The sequence below is a fragment of the Neofelis nebulosa genome, chromosome 1, assembly GCF_028018385.1.
Source record: "Neofelis nebulosa isolate mNeoNeb1 chromosome 1, mNeoNeb1.pri, whole genome shotgun sequence".
In the NCBI taxonomy this organism is placed as follows: domain Eukaryota; kingdom Metazoa; phylum Chordata; class Mammalia; order Carnivora; family Felidae; genus Neofelis; species Neofelis nebulosa.
This window is the reverse complement of record NC_080782.1, coordinates 239,067,216-239,091,357: the sequence shown is the minus strand read 5'-3', so window position 1 is coordinate 239,091,357 and position 24,142 is coordinate 239,067,216. Positions and strand designations below refer to the sequence as shown.

General features: G+C 47.7%; 1 protein-coding gene across 2 annotated transcripts; it reads right to left on the bottom strand.

Moving 5' to 3' along the window:
- Window positions 1-6,263: 6,263 nt before the first annotated feature.
- AMER2 (APC membrane recruitment protein 2) lies at window positions 6,264-16,934 on the bottom strand. Of its 2 annotated transcripts, XM_058689709.1 has the most exons (2): window positions 15,195-16,934; window positions 6,264-14,816 (listed from the first exon to the last, which is right to left on the bottom strand). In XM_058689709.1, exons 1-2 carry the CDS (start codon window positions 16,075-16,077, stop codon window positions 13,927-13,929), a joined length of 1,773 nt encoding a protein of 590 aa, XP_058545692.1. In that variant the 5' UTR covers window positions 16,078-16,934; the 3' UTR covers window positions 6,264-13,926. The 2 variants fall into 2 exon arrangements, with proteins under 2 accessions (XP_058545692.1, XP_058545683.1); XM_058689700.1 differs by having other exon boundaries at window positions 6,264-16,934.
- Between the last annotated feature and the right edge of the window lie 7,208 nt (window positions 16,935-24,142).

The window sequence follows — 24,142 nt, the reverse complement described above, 5'->3', positions numbered from 1 at the left end:
CAAAAGAAAGATTTAGAAGCTTGTTAAGAAAAACACATTGCCATCTGGAAGTAAGTACAAGACATAGATCTAGGAGATATTGGTGTCTTCTGGGAAACACTGAGGTGCTAGCAGAGAAAGATCTTTTTAGATTATCCCCGTCTTCTCGCCTGCCCCCTTGGAGGGTCGGGTAAATGAAGGAAGGGCCAAAGATGTCAAATGTACAGGCCTTCGTTTTCCTCAAAGTGGGAGCCTTGAAAAATAACCCTGAGTGCATGTGAGGGTTTTTTTCATGTGCATTTCATGAAAAGTGTATAATTCTGTACAAAAAGGAATATGCAATTTTCCTAAACACTGAGACCTTGCTTGGATCTGTTTGATACATTCTTCACCAAATATTAGTATCTGTAGACTCAACATTTGGATAACTGCCTTTTTTCACATAAACCTTCACTGATAAGTGAAGAATATTATTCTTAAAACTTTTAATATATACATCAATATTTGATCCATTCTAGGATGCATATTTTCACACAATTTTCCATCTCTAAAGCTGGGTACATCTTTGAATCAGTGGTGTCTTACAATTATAATCGCCAGCATTGTTTTTTCTTTTATGATACATAAGAGAATGTACATCTGTAGAACCTTAGATTCGATGAAATATGGACAATTGCTTAAAATGTTACTAGACAAAACGTTGAAAGTTTAAAGAACCCCAATTGTCCTGAGTAGCTTGAATCCTTTCAGAACATGACAGGAATTAAGTGTCCAAATTCTAGAACTGTTAAAGAACTTTAAAAAGTGCCTTCAGGCATGGGAATCTACAGCTTTCAGATATCATATGCTTCTCCTTTAATCTTTTAATGTGACAAGTTATAGTAATAGACATTTTAAAAATGTTGAACCATATTTACATTCCTGGAGTAAACCCAACTTGATATGATGAGTGTTGGTTTTACAGACTACCAGATTCAGTTTTCTTTTTCTAAATTTCATTAAAGAGAAAGAAAGCGCACACACACAAAAGTGGGGGAGAGGGGCAGAGAGAGAGAGAGAGAGAGAGAGAGAGAGAGAGAGAGAATCTTAAGCAGAGTCCACACGCAGTGTGGAGCCCAACAGGGGGCTCTATCCCACCACCCTGGGATCATGCCTGAGCTGAAATCAAGAGTTGGATATTCAACCAATTGGGCCACCCAGGCACCCCTGGATGCAGTTTTCTGATCTAATATGGAAATGTCGAATTCCATGAAAGAGATACATTTTTACTTTTCCTCAGATATATGCAACAATGAATGGTTCTTCCTTCTCTTAAAGAGATTGTGTTAGGGACACCTGGGTGGCTCAGTCAGTTGAACTCTTGTTTCAGCTCAGGTCACGACCCCAGGGTTGTGGGATTGAGCCCCACGTCAGACTCCATGCTGAGCACTGAGCGTGCAGCTTGCTAAAGATTGTCTCTCTCTGCCCCCTTCCCCGCTCACGCACACCCTCTCTACATAAATAAATAAATAAATAAATAAATAAATAATTTTTTAACGTTTTTATTTATTTTTGAGACAGAGAGAGACAGAGCATGAACGGGGGAGGGGCAGAGAGAGAGGGAGACACAGAATCGGAAGCAGGCTCCAGGCTCCGAGCCGTCAGCCCAGAGCCCGACGCGGGGCTCGAACCCACGGACCGTGAGATCGTGACCTGAGCTGAAGTCGGACGCTTAACCGACTGAGCCACCCAGGTGCCCCAATAAATAATTTTTAAAAAAAAAGAGAGAGAGGGGCGCCTGGGTGGCTCAGTTGGTTAAGCGTCTGACTTGGGCTCAGGTCATGATCTCCAGGTTTGTGAGTTCAAGCCCCATGTCGGGCCCTATGCTGACAGCTCAGAGCCTGAAGCCTGCTTTGGATTCTATGTCTCCCTCTCTCTCTGCCCCTTCCCTGCTCATGCTCTGTCTCTCTCACTCTCTAAAATGGATAAATGTTAAAAAAAATAATAAAATAAAATAGAGAGAGATTGTGTCAGATTAGAGTTACCTGATCATTAGATGTTTGGTAGGACATTGGTTCTGCTATCTGGTTTTACTGTTTTGTCTGGAGGGGGTGGGAGAGTTTTCACTGCTGATTCCCTTGTCTTTATAACAGTTTTGGGACTTTTCATGTTATCTATTTCTTCCCAAGCCACTTTCGGCAATTTATATATTTTTTGGAATTTGTATGTATTGTCTAAATGTTGAAGTTATTGCCATAGCTTTATAGCACTGTTTCTCTTTTTATCGATGCCACAACTGAAATTATGCCCATCTTCCCATTCTGAATCTTTCTCTTTTTTCCTGATAAATACTATAAATGTTTTACCAAAAAAAAATCAATTTTTGTATTTGTCGATCCACTTTAGAGTATCTTTGTTTCCAGTCTCGTTACTTTCTGCTAAGTTATATTACTTCTTACTTAGACTTTCTATGGGTTTATTCTGTTATTCTTTTTCCAACTTCTTACATTAGATTAAAATGGATCCTTAACTCATTAATTCTCAGCCTTTTATCTTTTCTAATGTAAGCATGTTGGGCTGTAAAATTCCTTCTAAGAGGGCGCCTGGGTGGCTCAGTCGGTTAAGCGGCCGACTTCGGCTCAGGTCACGATCTCGCGGTCCGTGAGTTCGAGCCCCGCGTCGGGCTCTGTGCTGACAGCTCAGAGCCCGGAGCCTGTTTCAGATTCTGTGTCTCCCTCTCTCTGACCCTCCCCCATTCATGCTCTGTCTCTCTCTGTCTCAAAAATAAATAAACATTAAAAAAAAAATTAAAAAAAAAAGAAGTCAAAAACCATTTAAAAAAAATAAAAATAAAAAATAAAATTCCTTTTAAGTAATCTTTGGCTATATTTCATGTTTTAATATATAATGTCTTCATGATTGTGCACTTCTAATTGTTTTCTAGTATCCATTCTCATTTATTCTTTGATCCACAAGGTATTGAAAGGCACATTTAAAATTTGTCCCAAATGTATGGAGTAGTTTTAGTTATCTTATCTCTACTAATTTCTAGCATACTTGTAGTAAAAGAACATATTCTGCATGTAACTGATTTTTTTTTGGGTGGGGGGAGAAGCTTTAAGACTTACTTCATTGCTTAGGATGTAGCCAATTTTAATAAATGTTTTATTTGTACTTGAAAAGAATGTGGATTTTCCAATTGTTTGTTCCAGGATTACATGTGCCCAAAAGTCTTTCTCAAGTCTTTATCCTTACTGATTTTGTGCCTGCTTGATCTTCCAATTACCAAAACGTTCTACAAAACAGCTCATCCACTCTGATTGTGGATTCAACTGCCTATTGTATGGTCCCCAGTCCATTCTTAGGCCCTGGAACCAAAAGTTGAAAGTTCTAGGCCTCCAGGAATCAGTAGTAACATCCAGGGATTTCTGGCCTCCCTCCTTTGATAGCTCAATATGCATATAGAGAAATAAAACTAAACATTGGCATTTTTTAAGTGTTCTGTACAAGAAAATTTTAAAACTCTAAATTTCTGTATTGCCAGAAACATGTAAGATCTCTAAGCCTCACTTTTTCATTGAAAAATGGAAATAATAATATCTGAGGTTGAGATTCCCCAGGAAATGACACCAAGACAGAGATTTGTACTCAGGGAGTTTGTCGGGAAGCTTTAAGTGGCCTTAGCAGAGAGTGTTATGTCTCACTCGTGTATACCCACCAAGCTGAGCACGGACCTAACACAGCAAGTAGTCGATGGTTGTTAACTAAACCAAATGACATGAATCTCTTTTCTGATACATATAATGGTTATAACTTTTTCATCAGAGGAAAGCTGCAGTTAGACTGTGGCATCAGACCTGGGACCACTGGAGGACCTGGCCAAGAGTTGTCCTTGAGCTTCCCAAGAGAACCAGAATCCCCTAGTAAGTTCCTATGCCCCCTGGGCAACAAAGCCAACGTGGAGGCAGCTTCCGACACCGAGAACAACCATCAAGGACTCTCAATTATTTCTAAAAGGCCACTTTTATACAGGGTATAGGGAATCTAGAAATCTCAGGAGCTAAGAAGGAAATTAAGCTCTCAAATCTTAGACCTAGAAGCCAGAAAAGCACAAAATCTTAAATGATCTAAAACGAGAACCCCCTCCCACCTGGGGGATAACTAGGAAAACAGAATGTGTCTGTAGCTTTGGGTCCTGGTCTTTGCCCAGACTTCTATCCTTTCTCGGGAATATCCCTTTCCCCATGTGACTGCTGGCTCATGAGCACCTGCCATGTCCTGGAGGGTGCAGGAGTCTGTGAGCACAAAGCATGGCGGGATAGAAAAATTCAAGGGCCGTTTTCCATTGCTTTGTTCTCTTTATGACATTGACCTCTGCCTTCTGAGACGCAGGTTTTCACTCCCCTTTGGTTCAGTTGCTTCTTTGGGATTCTAAACCTTCAGGTTAAGGTTCTCCACGCGTTGAAAACAGCATGAAAGGCTGAAATCGTGTATGCTCTTAGAACTCTACTGTGAAGGCCCACATTGGAGACTGACATCTATCAGTGAGTCGAGTGTGGCCAACTACTCCCTCTGCGTCAGAACAGATGGGTTTCTCTGCGCTTGGCTCCCACATCCCACTTAGGGCAGAGCAATAGTCACTCTATGAGAAGTATTCAGCAACTGAGGCTGATTCAGGACATGGGCCTTGCACGTCCGTGGCTTGAAATGGTAGAGGCAATTGCTCGCTGACTTAAATTATTTTCTCTCGAGCCCATAGAGTTACATTTTTTTTTTTCCGTGTTAAACACATCGATGATTTCTCTCCGCTAAGCGGGTGTGTACTCAACCACCCAGCCACCTGCCTTCAATCATGGTTGCTCTCTCTCTCTCTCTTCTAGCCCCTTGTTTGGTATCTGGGGAGGGGCGGGGGGAAGCGCCTTTCTGATTTCAGCGCCATCATGTCTGTTCACTGCTGGTTTAGATGCCAACACTCCAACCAGCTCAGCTACTGTCCTTGATTTCTTCTACAAAGACTAGGCTTTTCCCCTTAGTCTCTCCTAATTATATGTAGGCTTTTCATTTCAGAATAACCTGTCTCAGAAGATCACGCTTCAGACCACCTCTACTACTCCCTTCTGTTTGCTTGTTTGTATATAAGCATCCTGCACCACTCCATACCTCATTCCCAATCCAAGAAATCCGTATTTATCTCTATGCACATAAAAGCAAGTTCTCTGTTCAACTCCAGCTCATGAAATTTTAATTTTTATAAATGCTTTTTTTAATGTTTATTTATTTTTGAAAGAGAGAGAGAGAGAGAGAAAGCACAAGCAGGGGAGGGGCAGAGAGAGAGAACGAGACACAGAATCCGAAGCAGGCTCCAGGCTCCTAGCTGTCAGCGCAGAGCCCGACGTGGGGCTTGAACTCACGAACTGTGAGATCATGACCTGAGCCGAAGTCGGATGCTTAACCGACTGAGCCACCCAGGCGTCCCTGAAATAATCCTTTTTTATTTCTTTTACTAATAACTCTTTGCCCCACGATCCTTCCTATAAAAACCCTCTATTTTGTACAACTGCTCAGAGCGTCTACTTGCTGGGAGGGAGTGCTGCCTAATTCACGAATTGCTTAATGAAGTCAATTCGATCTTCAAATTCACTCAGTTGAATTTTGTTTTTTAACACCCCCCCTCCAAAAAACAGAACAAAATAAAAACCAGAAAACAACTCTTTAAAAGACTCCAGTCGGGGCGCCTGTGTGGCTCAGTCGGTTAAGCGTCCGACTTCAGCTCAGGTCATGATCTCGTGGTTTGTGAGTTCGAGCCCCGCGTCGGGCTCTGTGCTGACAGCTCGGAGCCTGGAGCCCACTTCCAATTCTGTGTCTCCCTCTCTCTCTCTGCCCCTCCCCTGCTCATGCTCTGTCTCTGTCTCAAAAATAAATAAAAACATTAAAAAAAAAACGTTAAAAAAAAAAAAAGACTCGGTTGGTCCTAACAGTCACAGCAGATTAGCCGGCCTCATGTGTGCTTATGAGAAATGGAGATTTTCTGAGCAAAAGGCTCAGAGATCAGATCCCCATCAGAATAACAAGGCTTTCGAAAGGCAAACAACAGTTTTTCACTTGTTTACAAAGTGTGAAAAGAAATACGGGCCCACTGTCGGTTTTTTCCACCAATTTCACGCACACACACACGCACACACACACACACACACACACACACATCACACTGCCATTACCACAATCATTCGAATCAGTTCTAAAAACTGAAAAGGGTGGAAATAAGATTGACCCCGAAAAATAACCTACAGAATTCACTTTAAATGTAAAGGAGCAACAAAATTTATTGGCTGAATTGAACACAACAGTTAAAATGGCAGTGCTGTATTTTCATTTTAAGATGTTTGAATGAAACAAGAAAAGTGCTATTAGTTCAAGCTTCTTACATTCATTAAAAGAGTGGCTATCAAAAACAGCAACATGCACAATGATACATATGCACAAAATGGAATTATATCAACAAATATACAAAATACCCAAAATAAAATATTTACAGGCTTAAAAATATAAACATTGGTTCATTTATCCCATTAAATCATTGGAGGAAGGAGAAAAGATCCTATTGCTATCTGGAATCCTCTTGTAAAACAAGTTTTAAAAACATAGAGTAGTTCTAGAAGACAATTTTTGATGTTTTGGGGGGGACTTAACATTCTATTATAAAAATAATATCTATAAACCTACTAACCATTTTCCTCCTGTGCACAAAAATAATACAGCCAAAAGCTTGTCCTCAAAGACATGCCTGACCTTCAGGAAAACTAATTATAGAGATGGAGTTTCTCATTTGGGTCTTCTTTGTCGTTATTTTCAAATAACCTGCAATTCCCCATAGTACACTGAGATATTTCATATAAATAACTTGGTCAAAACCTGAAGTTAGCAATGAGCCCGGCAGGAGCCGGAGTCGAGTAAAAATGACAAAAATTTACTTTGCCTATAGCGTCAAAACCATTTTCCCTGACGTTCTTGATAGAACGACCACTCTCGGATCCTTCGCGTTCAGTTAACTTCATCCTAGAAGCAGTAACAATGTCATCTATTACTTTGTTAGCATTTCTCTTCCTTTCTTTAGAAATAACTGTGCAGTGGGGGATAAATGGTTGCAGTGTAGATATCTGAGAAGGCTTACTAATTCCTTTAGGCTGCCTAGGGCCATCTCATGGCATGTCACAAGGATTTGCTGTGTTTGTGCTCTGTGCCCCTATGCGGTTTGACCAGGTATTTTTAGTATCTCTGCTTTAGCTTATTAGATGATCCAGGTAGGTATCTGAGAAAGTTCAATATGTCTCTGATAGCCAGTCACCTAGGCTGTATTTTATTAAAAGTATTATCTTCCCACCCAAAGCAGAAAGTTACCAATTATTGAGTAGTTACCAAAAAGGACCCCAGTTGACGATTCAATAGAATGACCACCTGTCACCGAACTCTTCATTACATCTTATTAATACGAGGTCTAAAATCCATTTTAAAAGCATCTCGCCAAGCGTAGGCAGGTCATCGATTAGTAAAATAACCTTGTTAATTGTGACCATGTTACAATTTCAAATGGATTGTCCCTAAATACAGGAGTATGAACAGAAGCGGAGTGGAAGAAAACTCAGCTTGCAACCCGCTGGGTTCACTACTGAAATTGTTTTTGGTTTTGTTACTGACAAAACAGACAGCAGATTACAAAATCTGTAGGCAGACCTGCTTGTGTGTAACTCGAGAATAACTGGGGAATACAGTCCACAATTTTGACTGGCCCAGGTGGGGAAAAAACCTGCTAGACTCTGAGATCTTTTAGACTTGCATGTATAAAAGCCATCAAAGAATTAAAAACCAAAAAACCAAAAAACCAAAACAAGTTCACTTTTAACTCAAATAGTCAGAATTGTCATGGGTTGAGTGGTCTCCACAATTATAAAAATCTGGTTTGGCTCTCACAGTTCAGAACTTTGATCAGTTTCTTACTTAAAACGACTTATACAAAAATGGAATCACATGGCTAAAAAAGAAGATGTGTAATTAAAGCAGGAACTGTAGAGTTAGGTTTCTCATTCAAATTCTGTCCATTACGTATGAAATGGGCGACTCTGGACAAGGTATCTCACCTTTGCGCGCATTATTTCCTTCCTCTGCAGGATGGAGTTAATACCCACCCTGCACGGTTCTTGTGGACCGTGGCGATAACAATGCACAGAGGATCGTCCCGGCACAGAGTCGACACCTGGTATATGTTAGTTGTTTTACTTCAATATACAACCCTCAAATTCACGGTGGCTGACTTTCTAGGTCTTCAGTAAATATTAGTTGAATGAATTAATGAATCAGAAAATAGGCGCCAGAATTCAATGGCCACAGACAGAAGGTAGGATGCGCTACTTTTGAAAGAGCCAGGAGCTTGTCTCCGAAGTCCAGAACTGTATCGAGGCGACGGATCGCTCAGCTAGTTCCTACTTAAACAAGCCACACGGAACACCCAGAGCAAGCCTGGGCTGGGTTGATGATAGAAAACCACGTGCAACGTGCCTGGAATGACTGAAATCCTACAGGGAAGAAATATTGCCATGACAACAGAAGAGATTTCTGTCTATATTCTTGATGTTAAACCCGAGAAAGAGAGGATACCGTAAAAAAAAAAAAAAAAGCAGAGCGTTTGCCTGTTAACTGCACAACAGTGCCCGTCTCTCTGCCAGTGATGGGAGCCCCATCGTCTCAGACACAAAACCAATTTTCAGCTTTATGGCTTGGGTTGGCTTTTTTTCTATTGGAAGTGAGCCGGTCATGCCATGAAGTAGTTTTTAACTCTTGTGTCACCCTAAGTTAGTGAAGACTTTATATTCCTGTCCCAGACACTAGGGGAAAAGAGAGAAAGGGAAAGAAGGGAAGGGGGAGGGGTAAAGATGGAACGGGATGGAAACAAACATAAAACAGGAATGAAAGATGGCACACGAGGGGAGTAATATTGCCTAGCCCTCGATAAAAGAAAGATGTTTTTAGGGACTGTTAAGAAAGTCCCATCACGGTACGGCTGTGTGTGAACTCCAAGCTGAAGGGGGTTCTATGAAGTATCAGATACAGTATATGCCCCATGAATACAGGTTGCTTTGAATTTAAGTACTTATCGGTCATAAAATGCGCCCAGTTTCAGTTCCGGAGGCTTCGTGGCCATTTTAATCTGTCCTTTTTCAGTTTGAGAAGGGACTCCTTTCCGTAATCATGAAACTATCATTCTGAATCGCTCCTTGAAAGCATTCTCTGCAGTGAAAGAAAAACATTCCTTATAAGTGGACTATTCTTGCAAGAAGCTGACTCCTTTATATCATCAGCACAGTGCAAAGGCTTTGAGAAGCAATTTATGCCAGCCGTCAGGAGATGCTCAGGGCCAGACGCTGCCCGCCCTTGAGGGGGAACCACACTTACCACCTGACCATGTTACAGACACGTCTTTCTATGAAGCAAACGCTTGCCTCTTGCTTTCCCGCACAGGTCTGTATGTCACCAGTCGGCCATGCCAGCGTGTGGTCCCAAGCTGTCGTGCATATTTGTGCGTGGGGAATCAAAAATCCCTAAGGCCGAGTTTCCACGAATAAGAACTATGTTGTTCATCCCTTGGGCTGCCTGGAGAGGACGGAGGGAAACGGGTAGGGCCCAGGTATTTGGGTTCCTCCTGTTACTTCATCCGGGTACTTTAAACCAGCCATTGCCACTGGTGAGAAGAGGCAACTGTGATGCTTTCTCCTTATGTTTAAGAGTATAAAATTCTTTAATTAGTTTCTTAAGAATGATTAGTTGCTTAAGAATGAGCACAAAGTATATGCAAATATATTGGAACACGCCTCAGTAGAAACGGAGCACAGGGGACCAAGGCCAGATTGTCATCATTCAGGGGAGAAATCTGGAATGACTACCCTCAGGAAATGTGTTCCACTATGCAAGTGTCAAAACACTCCACCCTCGCGAGAAGTGTCCCCTTACTGCCATCTGAGGGCACCAAGTAAACATGGTGGCTACGGAGAGAGCGGGGAGAAAGCTGCTTTAATTAATCACTGCATACAAAGTGAATGGTAAAAAGTCTCTGAAGACTAATCTGACAAAGATGTAAGGAATGAAAACTCAGAAAGATCTGTATAAGAAACCTGGATTATCTAACACAGCCTTTTTACCTTGGTAACTGTGTGAGCAAAGGGTACTTTGAATATTATCCATTCAAGTGCAAATACTTCAAAACTTACTTCTGAGATGAATGAAGAAACCCTTAAAACTCAGTAAAACGTCACATTCATCAACGTGAAACGTTTTGTATTTACATAGGCAGGTAATTTGTGGAAAACGTATCTAAAGGAAGCCCTTAATGTCCTCTATGTCATTGTTGTTATTGGGTGAAATAATAAAAGTCTATTTCCTCTTGCAATTATCGAAAATGCTATAGTAAAATTTCTCCCGGTCAGTGCTAATGGAAGAATAAAAGCATCCAACTGCCATTAGAACTGATGCCAGAGTAGTTCAAGTAACATTGTGTGATGTAGACATTAAAGTCAGCCTGTCTTTGTGCAGAGCCATTAAACTCACTGATAAATGCAGGGCCAACAATTGATTTGACTTTCTCCTCTCTAATTTGTTCAGCTCTCTGACTAAACAGACTTAATCAACCAAGCATCTCAGAATCATACACAACATAGCAAAGGTATCATCAGCCCACACTTAATCCTCCCCATTAAAAAAAAAAATCAGCAAATATGGCCAATTTAGGAAATGCATAATAATAACTGGAATATAAATCTATTAAAATGCTAAAAAAAAAAAAAGCCAACTCTTCAATCTCCAAGAACATGAATGAAAGTAGCCCTTGGCACAAAAAAAGCAACTATGATTTCTTGCCTATGGGTGGACAAGGTTACGATCCAGGCTTCCTGCATTGGTCCTGATTTCCCATCAACCTACTGAGGCCATTTAATTAGTTGCCTGCATCCTTCATTTTGACTAGCGTGGGTGGAATTCTTAAAGATATAGAGGTTTTGGGTTTTTTTTTAATGGAAAACATACGGGAAAAAAAAGAAAAAAGAGAAAATATTTTACATCTTGCATAACTGGTTAATTGCCAGGCAAGAGAAAATGAAGGTAAACTTTGCTGACACTTTCCTTTACTTATAAAAGAAGACACAGCATCGCGGTGGAATCGGAGAAAGGAGTCCCAGAACTGTGAAAGCAAAAATAGTTTGTCCCAGTGCTTATAAAAGAGATTTATCAATAGATTGCCTTTACTGTTACAATATTCTCATCAGTACTTCAGGTACACTTAACTTTCCTGTACAGTTGAACAAATGAGCAAACAGAACTTTTGTCATGGATTCACACAGAGGAGACTACAACCCTCACAAGCAAATGCACGAGAAGAAAATCAAGATCCTTTGTTTTACGGCTAGGAATGAAATTTACGTTCTTTACATTCGCTGGGGGGGGTGGGGGGGAAATGAATGCAGCTGGAGTCTAACTAGCACTATCGGGGTGAAATCAAATTTAAATCCGTTTCTCCAGACAGAATGTGTAAAATATTTCCAAGTGTGCAGTAGATGCCTTTGTGTGTTAGTTTGTGCACAGTTGAGTGCATCAGCACGTGTGCGTGCGAGTGGCTTTATGAATTCCTGGTGGTGGGTTCAGAGTGCTTAAGGCTATGTCTGATTATAGGACCTCATCTATAGAAGGAAATTAAATATTAAAACAGTACTTTGAAATGACATTAAGGATCTGACACAATGCAATAAAAGCCAGTAATCTGACTAATAAAGAAATTCAACAAATCTCTACCACCTCTTCTAATTGAATCACTGCAAATTTAAAATGGGAACGATCTGCTTTATGCTACTGGCTCAAACTTGTTTTTCTTTGATGTCTGTTTATTTCGTTCCTTTCGTACTGTTGAAATAGGTTTCCGTATACTTAGCTTGCCTCTTTCTTTCCTTTATGACACAGAACACAAGCTTTAAAAACATGTACCATCAGTTCATTACTTAGGCAATCTCTCTGGAAGATGGGAGCTATATAGCTCATATAGTGTATGAATGTTATGCCGTTCACATGCATGTAGTTTTGCTTGAGAATATCTAGTCGTCCCGACACCATGAATCAACTCCTAGTAGGAGCTCTGGTCTTTTGATTACACACACTGAAGAGCATTTCAGAGAGGATATTACATAATCATTAGAGGCTAATAGCGTTCTAGGAGCTGCTTCAGTTAATCACTCAAAGTATCCAGGCATATGGTAACCTGTTCTGAAATAACTGTTTCATCTAAAATAATAGGAAACATACATATAAGGAAGCCACTTTTCAAAAAAAAAATCTTGGCATAGAATGTTTATGATACATATGCTTGCCAGTGTCATATTCTCAACATACCTGTCCCAATCACAAGTCCATAAAGCAAAAGTCAACTAACATGAAAAACTGTGTTTTTCTCTTATCTTTTCTTTGTATGTTCCTCATTTGGGACTCCCTATATTGTAGGATGGTGGAATCCAAAATTTTTATAACCAAGGTAAAAATCTCTGATAAATAGTCTCTTACCCAAGACAAGACAGAACCATTCCTCTGGGAGGTCAACACAATAGACTTTTCTTTTTTTCTTTTCTTTTTTTTTTTTTTTTTTTTTTTACCCCTGCATTGAGAGCCAGCGAACCCATATAAAACAAAAACAGAATTGCTTTAGGTTACAGTACATAAAAGAACATCAATAGTTCAGGGACAGTTATCATAACTAGTTATAAAACCAGATTTTAAATTCGAGGTTACTGATAGATTATAAAATGTTAACAGCTGGATAAACTGTAAAATATGTATTATGTACACGTGAAAAGGTTACAGTTTATAAATGCTAAAATACTGTGTCTCTTGACATTTTAGAGAAATCTTTCCCTGATCCTAATTTCTTCACTGGGTGGGAAAGAAAAAGGAGAAAGAAAGAAAGAAAGAAAGAAAGAAAGAAAGAAAGAAAGAAAGAAAGGAAGGAAAGAAGGAAGGAAGGAAGGAAGGAAGGAAGAAAGAAAGAAAGAAAGAAAGAAAGAAAGAAAGAAAGAAAGAAAGAAAGAAAGAAAGAAAGAAAGAAAGAAAGAAAATCCTGCTCTGTTGAGCTTTTTACTTCTCCCCAAACAAATGATCTAAACCAAGCAAACCAAACTGCTCCTTTATGGTCCTGGTGGTAGGTAGTGACCTATTTGCATACCCAGCAACTGAAAGTAGGCAAATTTTCTGCCAATCACTGATCCCCTCTGCTCATCAGGTGAAGACCAGACTCTTTCAGCTTTGGGGGTGTTTCCCACACAGTGGTACGGCAAAGGGTCTTTTCTTTCTTTCTTTCTTTCTTTCTTTCTTTCTTTCTTTCTTTCTTTCTTTCTTTCTTTCTTTCAATCCCTCCCTCCCTCTCTCTCTCTCTTTTTTTTTCCTGGAAAGAAAAAGGAAAAGAAGGAAGGAAGGAAGGAAGGTGTCTTGGGAGAGGAGGGGCTCCTCTGGGGTTGGCAGTGGTTCCTCCAGGCCCTCTTTGCACCCTGCCTGGCACGGCCAAGTATCACGGCATGACGCTTACTTGGGTTTGTTTGGGTAAGTCCTGTTTTCTGCAAAGGCAAGTAAAGGTGACTTCCAAGTGTTGAGCGCATCAAAGCAAAAAAAGGAAAACCAAAGATTTTTTTTTTAAAGGTAAAAAAATTAAAAGTGCTTGAAAATAATTCTCAGGAAACTTATCTTGAGAGGAGAATCCCATGTGTAGCACCCCCTCCACGCGGTATCCTGCTGCCCCTGCTGGCCGCACAGGGACCTCCTGGGTCTAGGCTCTGGAGCAGGGACGGTCCTAAGAGCCTCCGTTTAGGGGGAAGCAAAACTTATTTCGGTGGTTCCCAGGGAAAGTTGTATTCCTTGACGTGTGGTCCACGCACGTCGGCCTCGGAGACCTCACAACTTTTTGGCAGTGTCGTGGCACGCCGCTGCCCGGATGGTGGTCCCAGCCAAGCCCCTGTTGCTGACCCTGCGGACCAGCACTTTGGAAACCGGGATTTTTGTTCTGGGCATCTCACTCCTGACCGGTTGCTGGTGCGCTACGGGATGGCTGGACGGGAGGTTCGCGAGGTGCTTGATGCTGATGGGGATTTTAGAGTCCTTCAGCAGGCTGCCTGGTGTGCGCAGCGGGCAGGTGATGGTGACCGGGGACACGGGCTTTAACCGGGACAAGCAGGCCGTCTCCTCGCTGGCGGGGACGACGGCCGGGCCCGCATCCGGATCGGAGTAGAGGTCGTAGAGCGCGTCCCCGCTGTAGCTATCCCGGGGGATGGCCGCCTTCCTGCCGCCGCCGCCGCCGCCGCCGGCGCTGTCCTCCTCCGGGCCCGGAGTGGTGGAATCCCAGTAGCCCTCGTCGCTGTTGGGGACGCCCTCCTGCTGCTCCTTCTCCGGGGGTTTGGGCTCCTCCTTGGGATGGAGCTCCATGGGAACCCGGTTGAGCCTCCGGTGCTTGCCCAACGGCACGTCCTTGGCCCCTTCTGCGCACCTGGCGTCTTTGGGGGTCTCCGGCCCCACCTGGGCGTCCAGGGCCGCCGCCGCCGCCGCCGCCGTGGCCGCTGCCTCCTGGGGCCCTCGTGCCTGGTCCTCGGTCTGCGACAGCATGTCCCAGAACTCCTGGAGATAGGTGTCGTCCAGCTCGTCCGGGCTCGCCATCTCCTCCCCTCCGCCCTGGTAGGCCACCACGCCGGGGTTCTTTTTAGACAGGGCTGGCTTGCCAGGCCCGGGGGCATGCTTGTCGCAGCTGGGACCCGCCTCGTCCTCCGGGTCTGCAATAATATCTCCGCAGCCTGTAAGAGAGTCAAAGCTTTTCAGTGAAGTCACGTCAGAAAACATCAAACAAATACGATCGGCCGACGGGTCTGAGGGCGGATCGACAGAGGAAGGGTCGGGGGCGGCCGCCGCCCGGCCGCCGCACTCCGCGTCGAGCAGGGGGACGGGCGGTGCCGGAGCGTCACCTGTCCTGCAGGCTTCCTCGGCCGGGTGCGCCTCCTCCCCCGCGCCCGGCTCCGGGGGTGCCCGGGGCTCCTCGGCGCGCCGGTGCCCCGCGGCGTCCTCTCCCCGGGCGCCCTCGGCCCGAGGCGCCGCGGGGCCGGGGGCCCGTCGGCGGTCCGGCGCGGGGGCGCGAGCGGCGGGGGCCGGCCCCGGCTGCCCCCCTCCGGGCTCACCTGCTGCTGGCTCTGGCGGCGCGTCCCCGCGCGGCTGCTCCGGCTGGCGCGCGGGCGCGGGCGCGGGCGCGGGCGTCTCCTCCTTGACGCACTCCAGGCTGGCGGTGAGCGAGCCCGGCAGGACCAGGCCGCCCGGCGCCCCCGCGCGCTCGCCCTTGGCCTCCGCCTTGGCCCGCTTGTCCTTCTTGGGCCAGCGCATGCTGCTGAAGAGCCCCTTGAGCCCCCTCTTTTGTTTGCCGCCGGCCCTGCTCGCGTCCGCGGGCTCGCCCCGGCCGCTGTCCGGCCGCCCGTTCTTCCTCAGCAGGGAGAAGAAGCTGTGCGACTTGGCCACGGCGCTGGGGGCCGCGGAGCCCCCGCCGGGGCCCGCCGCCCTGGGGGCGCCCCCCGCCGCCGCCGCCGCCGCCGCCGCCGCCGCCGCCGCCGCGCCCGGCCGGCCCCCGCCGCCCCCGCCGCCGCCGCGCGGCTCCTCCTTCTTGCCGCTCTCCAGCACCAGCACCTCGGCCAGGCCGTCGTGGGTCCGGCTCCTCGCCATCCCCGTCGGACCCGAGCCTTTCGCGTCCCCTTTGTTTTTGACCCCGAAAATGCTGGGCATCGCGCCGCCCGATTTCCTCTTCCTGAACAACTTGAACGCGGCCTTGTTGATCCTCCCCGACGGCTGCTCGGCGGCCGGCGTCTCGGCGGCACAGTCGCAGTGCGAGTCCATGTCTGCCGCGAGGGTCCCGGCCGCGGCCGCCGCCTTCCTCCTGCAGCCCCCCGCGGACGCGCGGTCGCCGCCGCCGCCGCCGCCGCCGCCGCGCCCGCTCGTCGCCATGGAAACCGAGCGGGCTAAGCCGCTTTCGTCAGCCGTGCGCTCGCGCCAGGCCCCTGTCATCGGGGTCTGCATCAACCTGAGCCGCTCGAGCCGCCGCCGCCGCCGCCGCCGCCGCGAGAGACGCACACATCCAAGACCCTCTCCCCTCCCGCCAGGGGCTTACATAACTCCCCAGCCCGCTTCGGATCCGGCGCGGCGCGTGTGTGCGGCGGGGGCAGGCGACGGAGCCCCGAGCCGGCTGCGCACCCGGGAGGCGTCATGGTGGCGCTCGGATCCCGGCCAATGTTGCCCGCCGCCCTCGCGGTCGTCCTCTAGAGATGCTCCTTCCGCAAGCCCGCTCGTGGATCGCGGAACGCCCCCGGCACGGACAAAGAGACGCGAAAATTCGACCCAGCAAAATGGTTCCTCCTCCCCGCGCCTGTCCCGGGCCTCATGAGTCTCTCTTTGTGTGTGTGTGTGTGTGTGTGTGTGTGTGTGTGTGTGTGTGTGTGTGTCTTGCCCCCAGCCTGTCGTGTCTGGCCCTACCGTTTGGGCCCCAGGCAGCCGCAGGCAGGGAGCGCGTCTGTTCGCCTCTGCGGCTCGCCCGCCGCTCAGCACAAATGTGCAGGTGGAGGTGGAATCCTCGCTATTGCGGTTCTGATTCTGGCCGCAAAAACGCCAGCCCTCCGTCGAACACCAAGTAGCAACGCTCCGCAAGCAAAGTGCAGCAGTTCTGCAGGGTGGACGTGGACCGGTCCTTAGGGACAGCCATAGATTTTTATCTCAGACTCCAGCTCCTGGGGCTCGGGCCACGGGAGCCACTGCCTGGCCCGCACTGGGCCACGGCGGATGAGTGCAGAGTGGGCCACCCTATTTGAGAATCTCAGGTCCGCAGGTGGTCCTCGGAGGCCAGGGCCTGCCGCCTTCTTTTTCATTCCGCAGGACACGAGCTTTACTCCTGTCCCCCCCCCACCCCACCCCCCACCCCGTCCCCTTCAACACCCCCAGGCCTTCCTGCAGCCCTCTCCCCCTTCCGGGCAGGGAAGAGCCTGGCAGCATCCCTGAGGGCCCAAGAGTCTCTGCGGCTGCTCCAACCCACGTGATCTGGGGAGAGGAAAACCTTGCCCCAGAGAACCGCCCAATCTGGGGATCTTTTCTTCAATCTGACTTGGAAGGTGACTGCTAATATTGTAACCTTCACACCTAATTCCGTGATCCTGGCTGGGGGGTTATTAGCAATAAAAGAAGAAATGTGGAGAAGCATGTACACACACATATATAACATATACATTTACTATTATTTACGAACGTGATAAATACGTAATAATACTTCTTTGCCATTTATTTTACTCATAAATATTATTTAGGAATATGTAATGTTTACATCAATGTGAATAGCCATGTTTCCCCTAATCATATCGAGATTCATTTTTGTTGTTTTTTGTTGTTGTTGTTGTTAGAGACAGACAGGTGGGGTGGGGGGAGGAGAGCCCTCACACTCGCTGAGCAGGGGAGGGACACAGGGAGAAGGAGAGAGAGAGAGAATCCCCAGCAAGGCTCCACACCCAGCGCGGAGGCCAGCTTGGGGCTCTGTCCCACAACCCTGGGATCACGACCTGAGCTGAAATCAAGAGTCCGACTGAGCCACCCAGGTGCCCCTCGAGCATCCTTTTTTATGAGCTTTGCATTTTACCCCGAAACTCCATTCTCTGTGGGTTGGAGTCGTAGTTTTGCTACTAACGTGTTGGCCATCGCAGCTCCTGTAGCACGGAACACAGTCGGTTTGGATTTAGGCCTTGGGGTTGTTAGTTGCACACTTGCCCTTTTCTATTGATTTCGATCAAGAACACTGTTTCGTAAAATTTAAAGAGCAGGGAGTTTGGATTCAGGAGAGGTTTTCATTCTCGCATTTGAGTCCAACCGGGTCTCTGCAATTATTGGCACACGTCTCTCCCGGACAGGGTGTAACATTAAGATCCAGGTCTTTTGCCAGTTCTAACTGCCCACTTGCCATGAGGAATCAGGTTTCACATCACCGCAGGGAGGGAAGAGCTATGAAGGTCTGTAAAGCGAAACGCAAGTGTTATTTCTCCACCAGCCTTTGGAAGGCGGTTGAAAACCTTTCTCAGTTCTTTTATACGCATCCTGAAATTGCTCTGACTGGTGGGTTACGACGACGTCACTGTCCGTCCACAAGCGTTCATGGCAGGAATCTGGGAAAAATGAAGCACTCTATACAAACTCTCCCCTGCTCTCTCCCCAAGCCTGGCGCGGGGAGAAAGTGGACTGCTTATCTACTGCAGAGCTCTGTCTGATCTCCCAGGACTCCAATCTGAGTTTCATTAGCATGACAATCCTTGGGTCCCCCTGGAAAAATGTGGCCAGGACTCTGGGATGGATATCATTCCCTTTGAGACACAGAGACTCCAACAAAAACAAAGGGACAGAGCAGTCTTCAGTCCTTGGCCCAGAGGCAGAAGAAGGCAACACACTCAGAACCATCGAAAGGCCTCCAGCAAAGGGAGCTTTAGAAGTCAAGATGTGAATGGGGGTCTTCAAATGTCCTCTAACCTAAGGTCCTTGTTACAGGGACTGTCAAAAAGGAGAGTGTGGCCAGCCTGCAAGGACCTTACCAGAAGTTCCAGACACTCGGGGAGAGCACCCCTTCCCAGGGCCCAAGAGCCAGCAAGGGAGGTGGATGGTTAAGAGTTCCAGGCAGCCTGCTGGGTGGCAGGTTTAAGCCAAAGGTCATGGTTATGAACCATGGCAGGGGTTTACTCAACCTTAAATCGCTCTTCACAGTCAAGAGTGGGGGAAGAAGCAAAATCTGCATCTGCACAAAATGGTGACTTTAGTCCCTGAAAGACAGATCATGACAGTGAAGATAAGTTTACCAGAAGCATCCCTGTAGGGGGTTATGTTTTCCTCTTTCATTCCTTCTCCCCAACTCCACCATTGTCCCCACCCCCACGCTGCCACTTGAAAGAGCAAACAGAAAATTCAAGTAGAAAGAAGCTGAGGAGAAATGTTTCAGAAAAAAAGCTGTTCCGGGGGCGCCTGGGTGGCTCAGTCGGTTAAGCGTCCGACTCCGGCTCGGGTCGTGATCCCGTGGCTCGTGAGCTCGAGTCCCGCGCTGGGCTCTGTGCTGATGGCTCAGAGCCTGCTTGGGATTCTCCGTCTCCCTCGCTCTCTGCCCCTCCCCCGCTCGTGCTGTCTCTGTCTCAGGATAAATAAATAAACTTTAAAAAACATTTTAGAGGGTGACTCTGTGGCTTAGTCAGTTAAGCTTCTGACACGAGCTCAGCTCATGATCTCATGGTCCATGAGTTTAGAGCCCCTGTACGGGGCTCTGTGCTGACAGCTCCGATCGTGGATCCTGCTTCAGATTCTGTGTCTCCCTCTCTCTCTGCCCCTCCCCGACTTGCACTCTGTCTCTCTCTTTCTCAAAAATCAACAAACATTTAAAAATTGTTTTAATTAAAAAAAAGAAGAAGAAAGAAAAAAAGCTGTTCCAGAATGATAGGATACTTCACAAATGTAAACAGCAAGCTGCCTTTGCTGGAGACATGTGCATGCTTTTCTGTTTTGGCACAAGGGAGTGTTTGTTATTCAGTCACGGCTTTTCTCTCTGGGTAGAGAGCATCTTTGGAGGAAGACAATCAAAACAAGAGACAAGATAAGAGAAACACAGGAGAAATCATTTGAAAGCTTACCATCATGATCATCATCAAATTCCTCTTCAGGATGCCTTCTGACCAACCTAGCTCCAGCCATTGTCCTAAACTCATTGGGTGGAATTTTCTGAGGGGGATCACCCAGAACACTCTGTGGAAAAGGCCATGGTGCAGCAGCCGCCGTGGACCTCCCCTTGTCACAGCATTCCCATTAAGGAGGCCACAGGCTTTACCTTACATTTGCCTAAGGTCTTTAAAGCAATAATGCTTAATCAATGTCATTTGGAAATGATGCTTGAACTGCGACCAACACTTCCTGGCTCCAGACCACTCAGCCTGCTCTGGACCCGGCCCAGTTGGCAACGCTGGCTTCCCCTTCCTGTCCATCTCTGCCCCCTACCCCACCCCACCATAACTATCTTCTAAGGCGAGCTCAGTGAAGACCCTCAAATATCTTTGTTAAGAGGACCATCCGGAAGAGCCCCAGCTTTGCCAACTTTGACCCTCATCCAGCAGTTAACTCTGTCCATGTAACCACGGCCTGTCCTCGCCCTCCAAGGGATGCCATGGGCAACCACAAGCTGAGAGAGACCACAGGTGAAGCGCCCAGTGGCCAGGGGAGAACTATGTGAATGCCCCTTGGCAGGGAGCTTAGCCCAGGGGCCCATGCTACTGGCATTTTTCTGTGCCCTCCTTTCTGTGGAACACAAGGCTCTAGGTGACGGCTGGCAGAGAAGGACTAGAGAGCTCTAAGCACAGTGAGCCTGAGCTGGACCGAGGTTCTTATGTACTCTTGTGCATATTTTGATTGCTGATCTGGCCTGAGCACCAGCTTTCAGTGTGGGGTAATAGCTGCTCTGGGTATATGCTTACTCAGAGGAGAAATTCATTTCTAATTAGTAACATGCAATGTGAAAAGCCCAGTCCAACTCGTAATTTTCCACATTAACCCTGGAACACAGCTGAGGCTGCTGAGGGGCAAGGGCTTATCTCAAGAGAACACAGAATCCCATGTTGGCTCTGGAATGACGGGAAAGCTCAGGGGGTAAGGTGTTCTGGGTTCCACAGGTCACCACTCAGGTGTCACCCTGGCCCAGCCCCTGTGGGTTTGTACCCGGATCATAGAGCAAGGGGGTGTGAAGAAAAGACCAGATAAAAGCAAAATGAGCACCTATCTGTAATGTTGGTGGGTCTCAGAGGCACGGGCTGTGCGGAAGCTGGTATTTGGGTCATTCCTATGCCTCTCTCATAGCTTCTGCTTCTCGCTGGCAATCATCGGCATCCCTTGGCTTCTAGACACATCATTCCAAACCACCTCCATTTTATTCTTTTTAAAAAATGTTTATTTTTTTAATTTTTTAAAAATGTTTATTTATTTGAGAGAGAGAGAGAGAGCAGGGGAGGGGCAGAGAGGGGCAGAGAGAGAGGAAGACACAGAATCCGAAGCAGGCTCTGGGCTCCGAGCTGTCAGCACAGAGCCCAACGTGGGGCTCGAACTCACGAACCGTGAGATCATGACCTGAGCCGAAGTCAGATGCTCAGCCGACCGAGCCACCCAGGCGCCCTGAAACCACCTCCATTTTCACGTGATGTTCTCCCCCAAGTGTCTGTGTCTCCTCTCTTCTTATAAGGACACCAGTCACACTGGAGTAAGGACCCCTCTCCAGCCTCACCTCGTCATGTTATATCTCAGTCACAATTGCAAAGATCCTATTTCCTCATAAGGTCACATTCACAGGTACCGGGGTTAGGACCTCCACACATCTTTGGAGCCACCATTCAACCCACAATAAGCACCACTGCCAGCAAGGGTGCCAGCATCCACCTCACTTTTATCCTTCAGCCCGGTCACCAGTGCCCTCGGCACAGACAGTATTGTGGCTGGACTGTCTTCGACGGATCCAAACTGGGTATGGGTCGCTCCAGCAAGTGTGGGCCCTCGGTAGATTTCAAGGTCACGGATGGCGCTCCTGGGGTCGCCAGCAATGAGGGGACGGTACCACTGGCAGCCGGAGCAAACAGGAAAGAAAATGGCGTGGTCCAAGAAGACTAGATGTTGGCGCCCTAGACGTGAGACCGCTGGCGTCTCTTGGCATCATAGACTAAGAGAAACACCGTGGCCACTGTTGTTCTCCAATTTCTGCGCATAAGCCAGGGTGGCCCGAGAAACCCGTTACCCCGTCACCGCGACTCAGCTCCTCCCCATAGTTCCCTTTTCTCCTGGGTCACTGTTTGGCCAGAGCCCCTCTTAGAAAATATTCTGTCTCAGATTGCAGAGTGGGGTGGGATGCCCTCAAGCTGTCAGCACCAAGGCGGGCACGAGGAAGCCAAAACCAGGCAGAATGAGGCCAGACAACAGGGGCCCGTGTGGACGGGATGCCAGGGTGTGGGGCACGGGTGAAGGCACATCAGGGAGCGGCCAGACTCAGCAGTGGGGATTGTCTGATCCTCGCGAGGGTGGAAACCACAGCCAGACTCCAAGAGGAGGCCCACAGGTGTTAATGGAGGACGCAAGGCACAGGAATTCAAAAGCGAGAGCCCAGAGGGGCTGCAAGAAATGAATTAAAGCCCACGCACCCGGCCCCTTGGGGGTAACTTTCGCTCGTCTTTAAGGAAATTCTACTGTGTGTCTGCTTTCTGACGCAAAGCAGCCTCACACACAGGCTTGGCACGGCCCTTTCTGCAGGTCCACAGTGAGCACGAAGCAGCCCGTGCAGCTAAGGGAGGCCCCCCTGTCCAGGTTCCTCCTTCCCACCTGGTTTGCAGCCACATGAGCGAGGTGCTCTCTGCCAGGGCATCTCCTCATTGCCACCACGATGCCTTCCGGATCACCGGCTCCCTTTCTCGGCTGTTTCAACTTCAGTCCCACAAACACCAAGCTCCCCTGCTTTCCCGGGCCACTCTGGTTCTGCCGCTGCCCCACATCATAACACCTGCTCCCCTGTCCCTGTCGTGATGGCGCAGGGGACATACATAAGGGCTCCAGACAGACAGCAGCAGGGTCCTTTCTGGTCTGGCTCCCAAGCCCCACCCCCGCGACACGGGGAGGCGTGTGTCACACCCACTCCTTTGTGGCAGGGCCCCCTTCTTAAAGACCCTGCCATTCCTTCTCTCCAACTTCTTTTCTCCCACTCCCCAAAGCTTGGGGGTCTTAAGTAGTCTGGGCCAGCAAAATACACATGTGTTCTCTTAAGTTAGTCGCTTAGGTTGGGACCTTGGCCCTTCCAGTTTAAATGACCCTGCCTCGTGCAAGTAAAAAACTCTTATACTGGAGGATACTGCCATGGGCTTCAAAACTTTATTTTGCACTTCACTTGTTTTCGTTTTCTGGTTTCTGCATCTCTGACGACCTATTCGCATCTAATTTCCCAGCCCTGTCCCATCCCAAACCTCCTACACACAACGCACAAACACTTGCTCTCTAGCGTAGTCTATATTCTGGCAAGTCTGAGCAAATTCCCGAACGTATCGTTGCCCATCGGCTTGGTACACACTGTAGCTATCACTTGGGGCACGGGAGCCCCACTTTCGCAGCTGATGTACCCCATGCATTCCCCCACGAAGTGGCTGGGACCCCGGTTTCTCTGTGTTTCTAGGAGCTGTAGCAGATTCCCACGATAGGCATTTTCTGCACTGCCTCAATCATCATGGTAGCCCAGGGCCCACTTCCCATAAGTTGACTCGAACCTAGAGGGGCAGAAGATGCTGTTGACAGGGAGGAGGACTTCCCTCTGTGACAAGCAGAGCCCCCAGCCAGTGGCACTGCGACAGGTGAGGAGCTTTGTCATCTCAATCAGAGGCTGATGACTCACTTCCGGGGCCACAACCTCCCCATTGTGAGTTACACGGGGGGGATGTGTGTGTGGGGTTACTTCCCTTGGAATTCTAAGCGTTACTTAGGATGATCTTAGCTTCTGTACCGGGTACCCCCAAATGATGACTAAACCCAACAAGTGTATGTCTTGCTCAGGTACCAGTTCAAAGTAGGTATTCAAGTCAATGGGGCAGGGGTCTCTTGCGCATGCTCACTCAGGGTCTCGAGCCTCCCATGTCCCCTGGGGTCTTGTGGCCGTCCGCTTCTAGCCAGTGGGAGGCAAAGAGACCCCGGGAGAAGCTTAGACTCAGGCACCGTGCCTATCCCTTCCTGTCGCGTTCAGAGGGTTACGACCAGTCACATGACCACATCTAGCTGCAAGAAAGGGTGGGAAATCTGGTCTCCCCGTGTGCCTGGCCACATTGCTATTACTATGGAAGGAGAGATTAGAGCGGCCAGCCAGCAGAATCTGCTGCCTACGGGCCCACTCTGCGGCCATGCTGGGGCAAGGAAGCCTTCCCCATCTCGCAGTGGGTTCACTTTCCTTCATGCTCCCTCCTCCTACAAGACAGCACATTCGATCTCCAGACCCTCCCCTCCAACCCCATTCCAACCTCTATCGCCCACTCCCAGCTCCCTTCGTTTCCTTTAGCCTTCTTCTGTGGAGAGA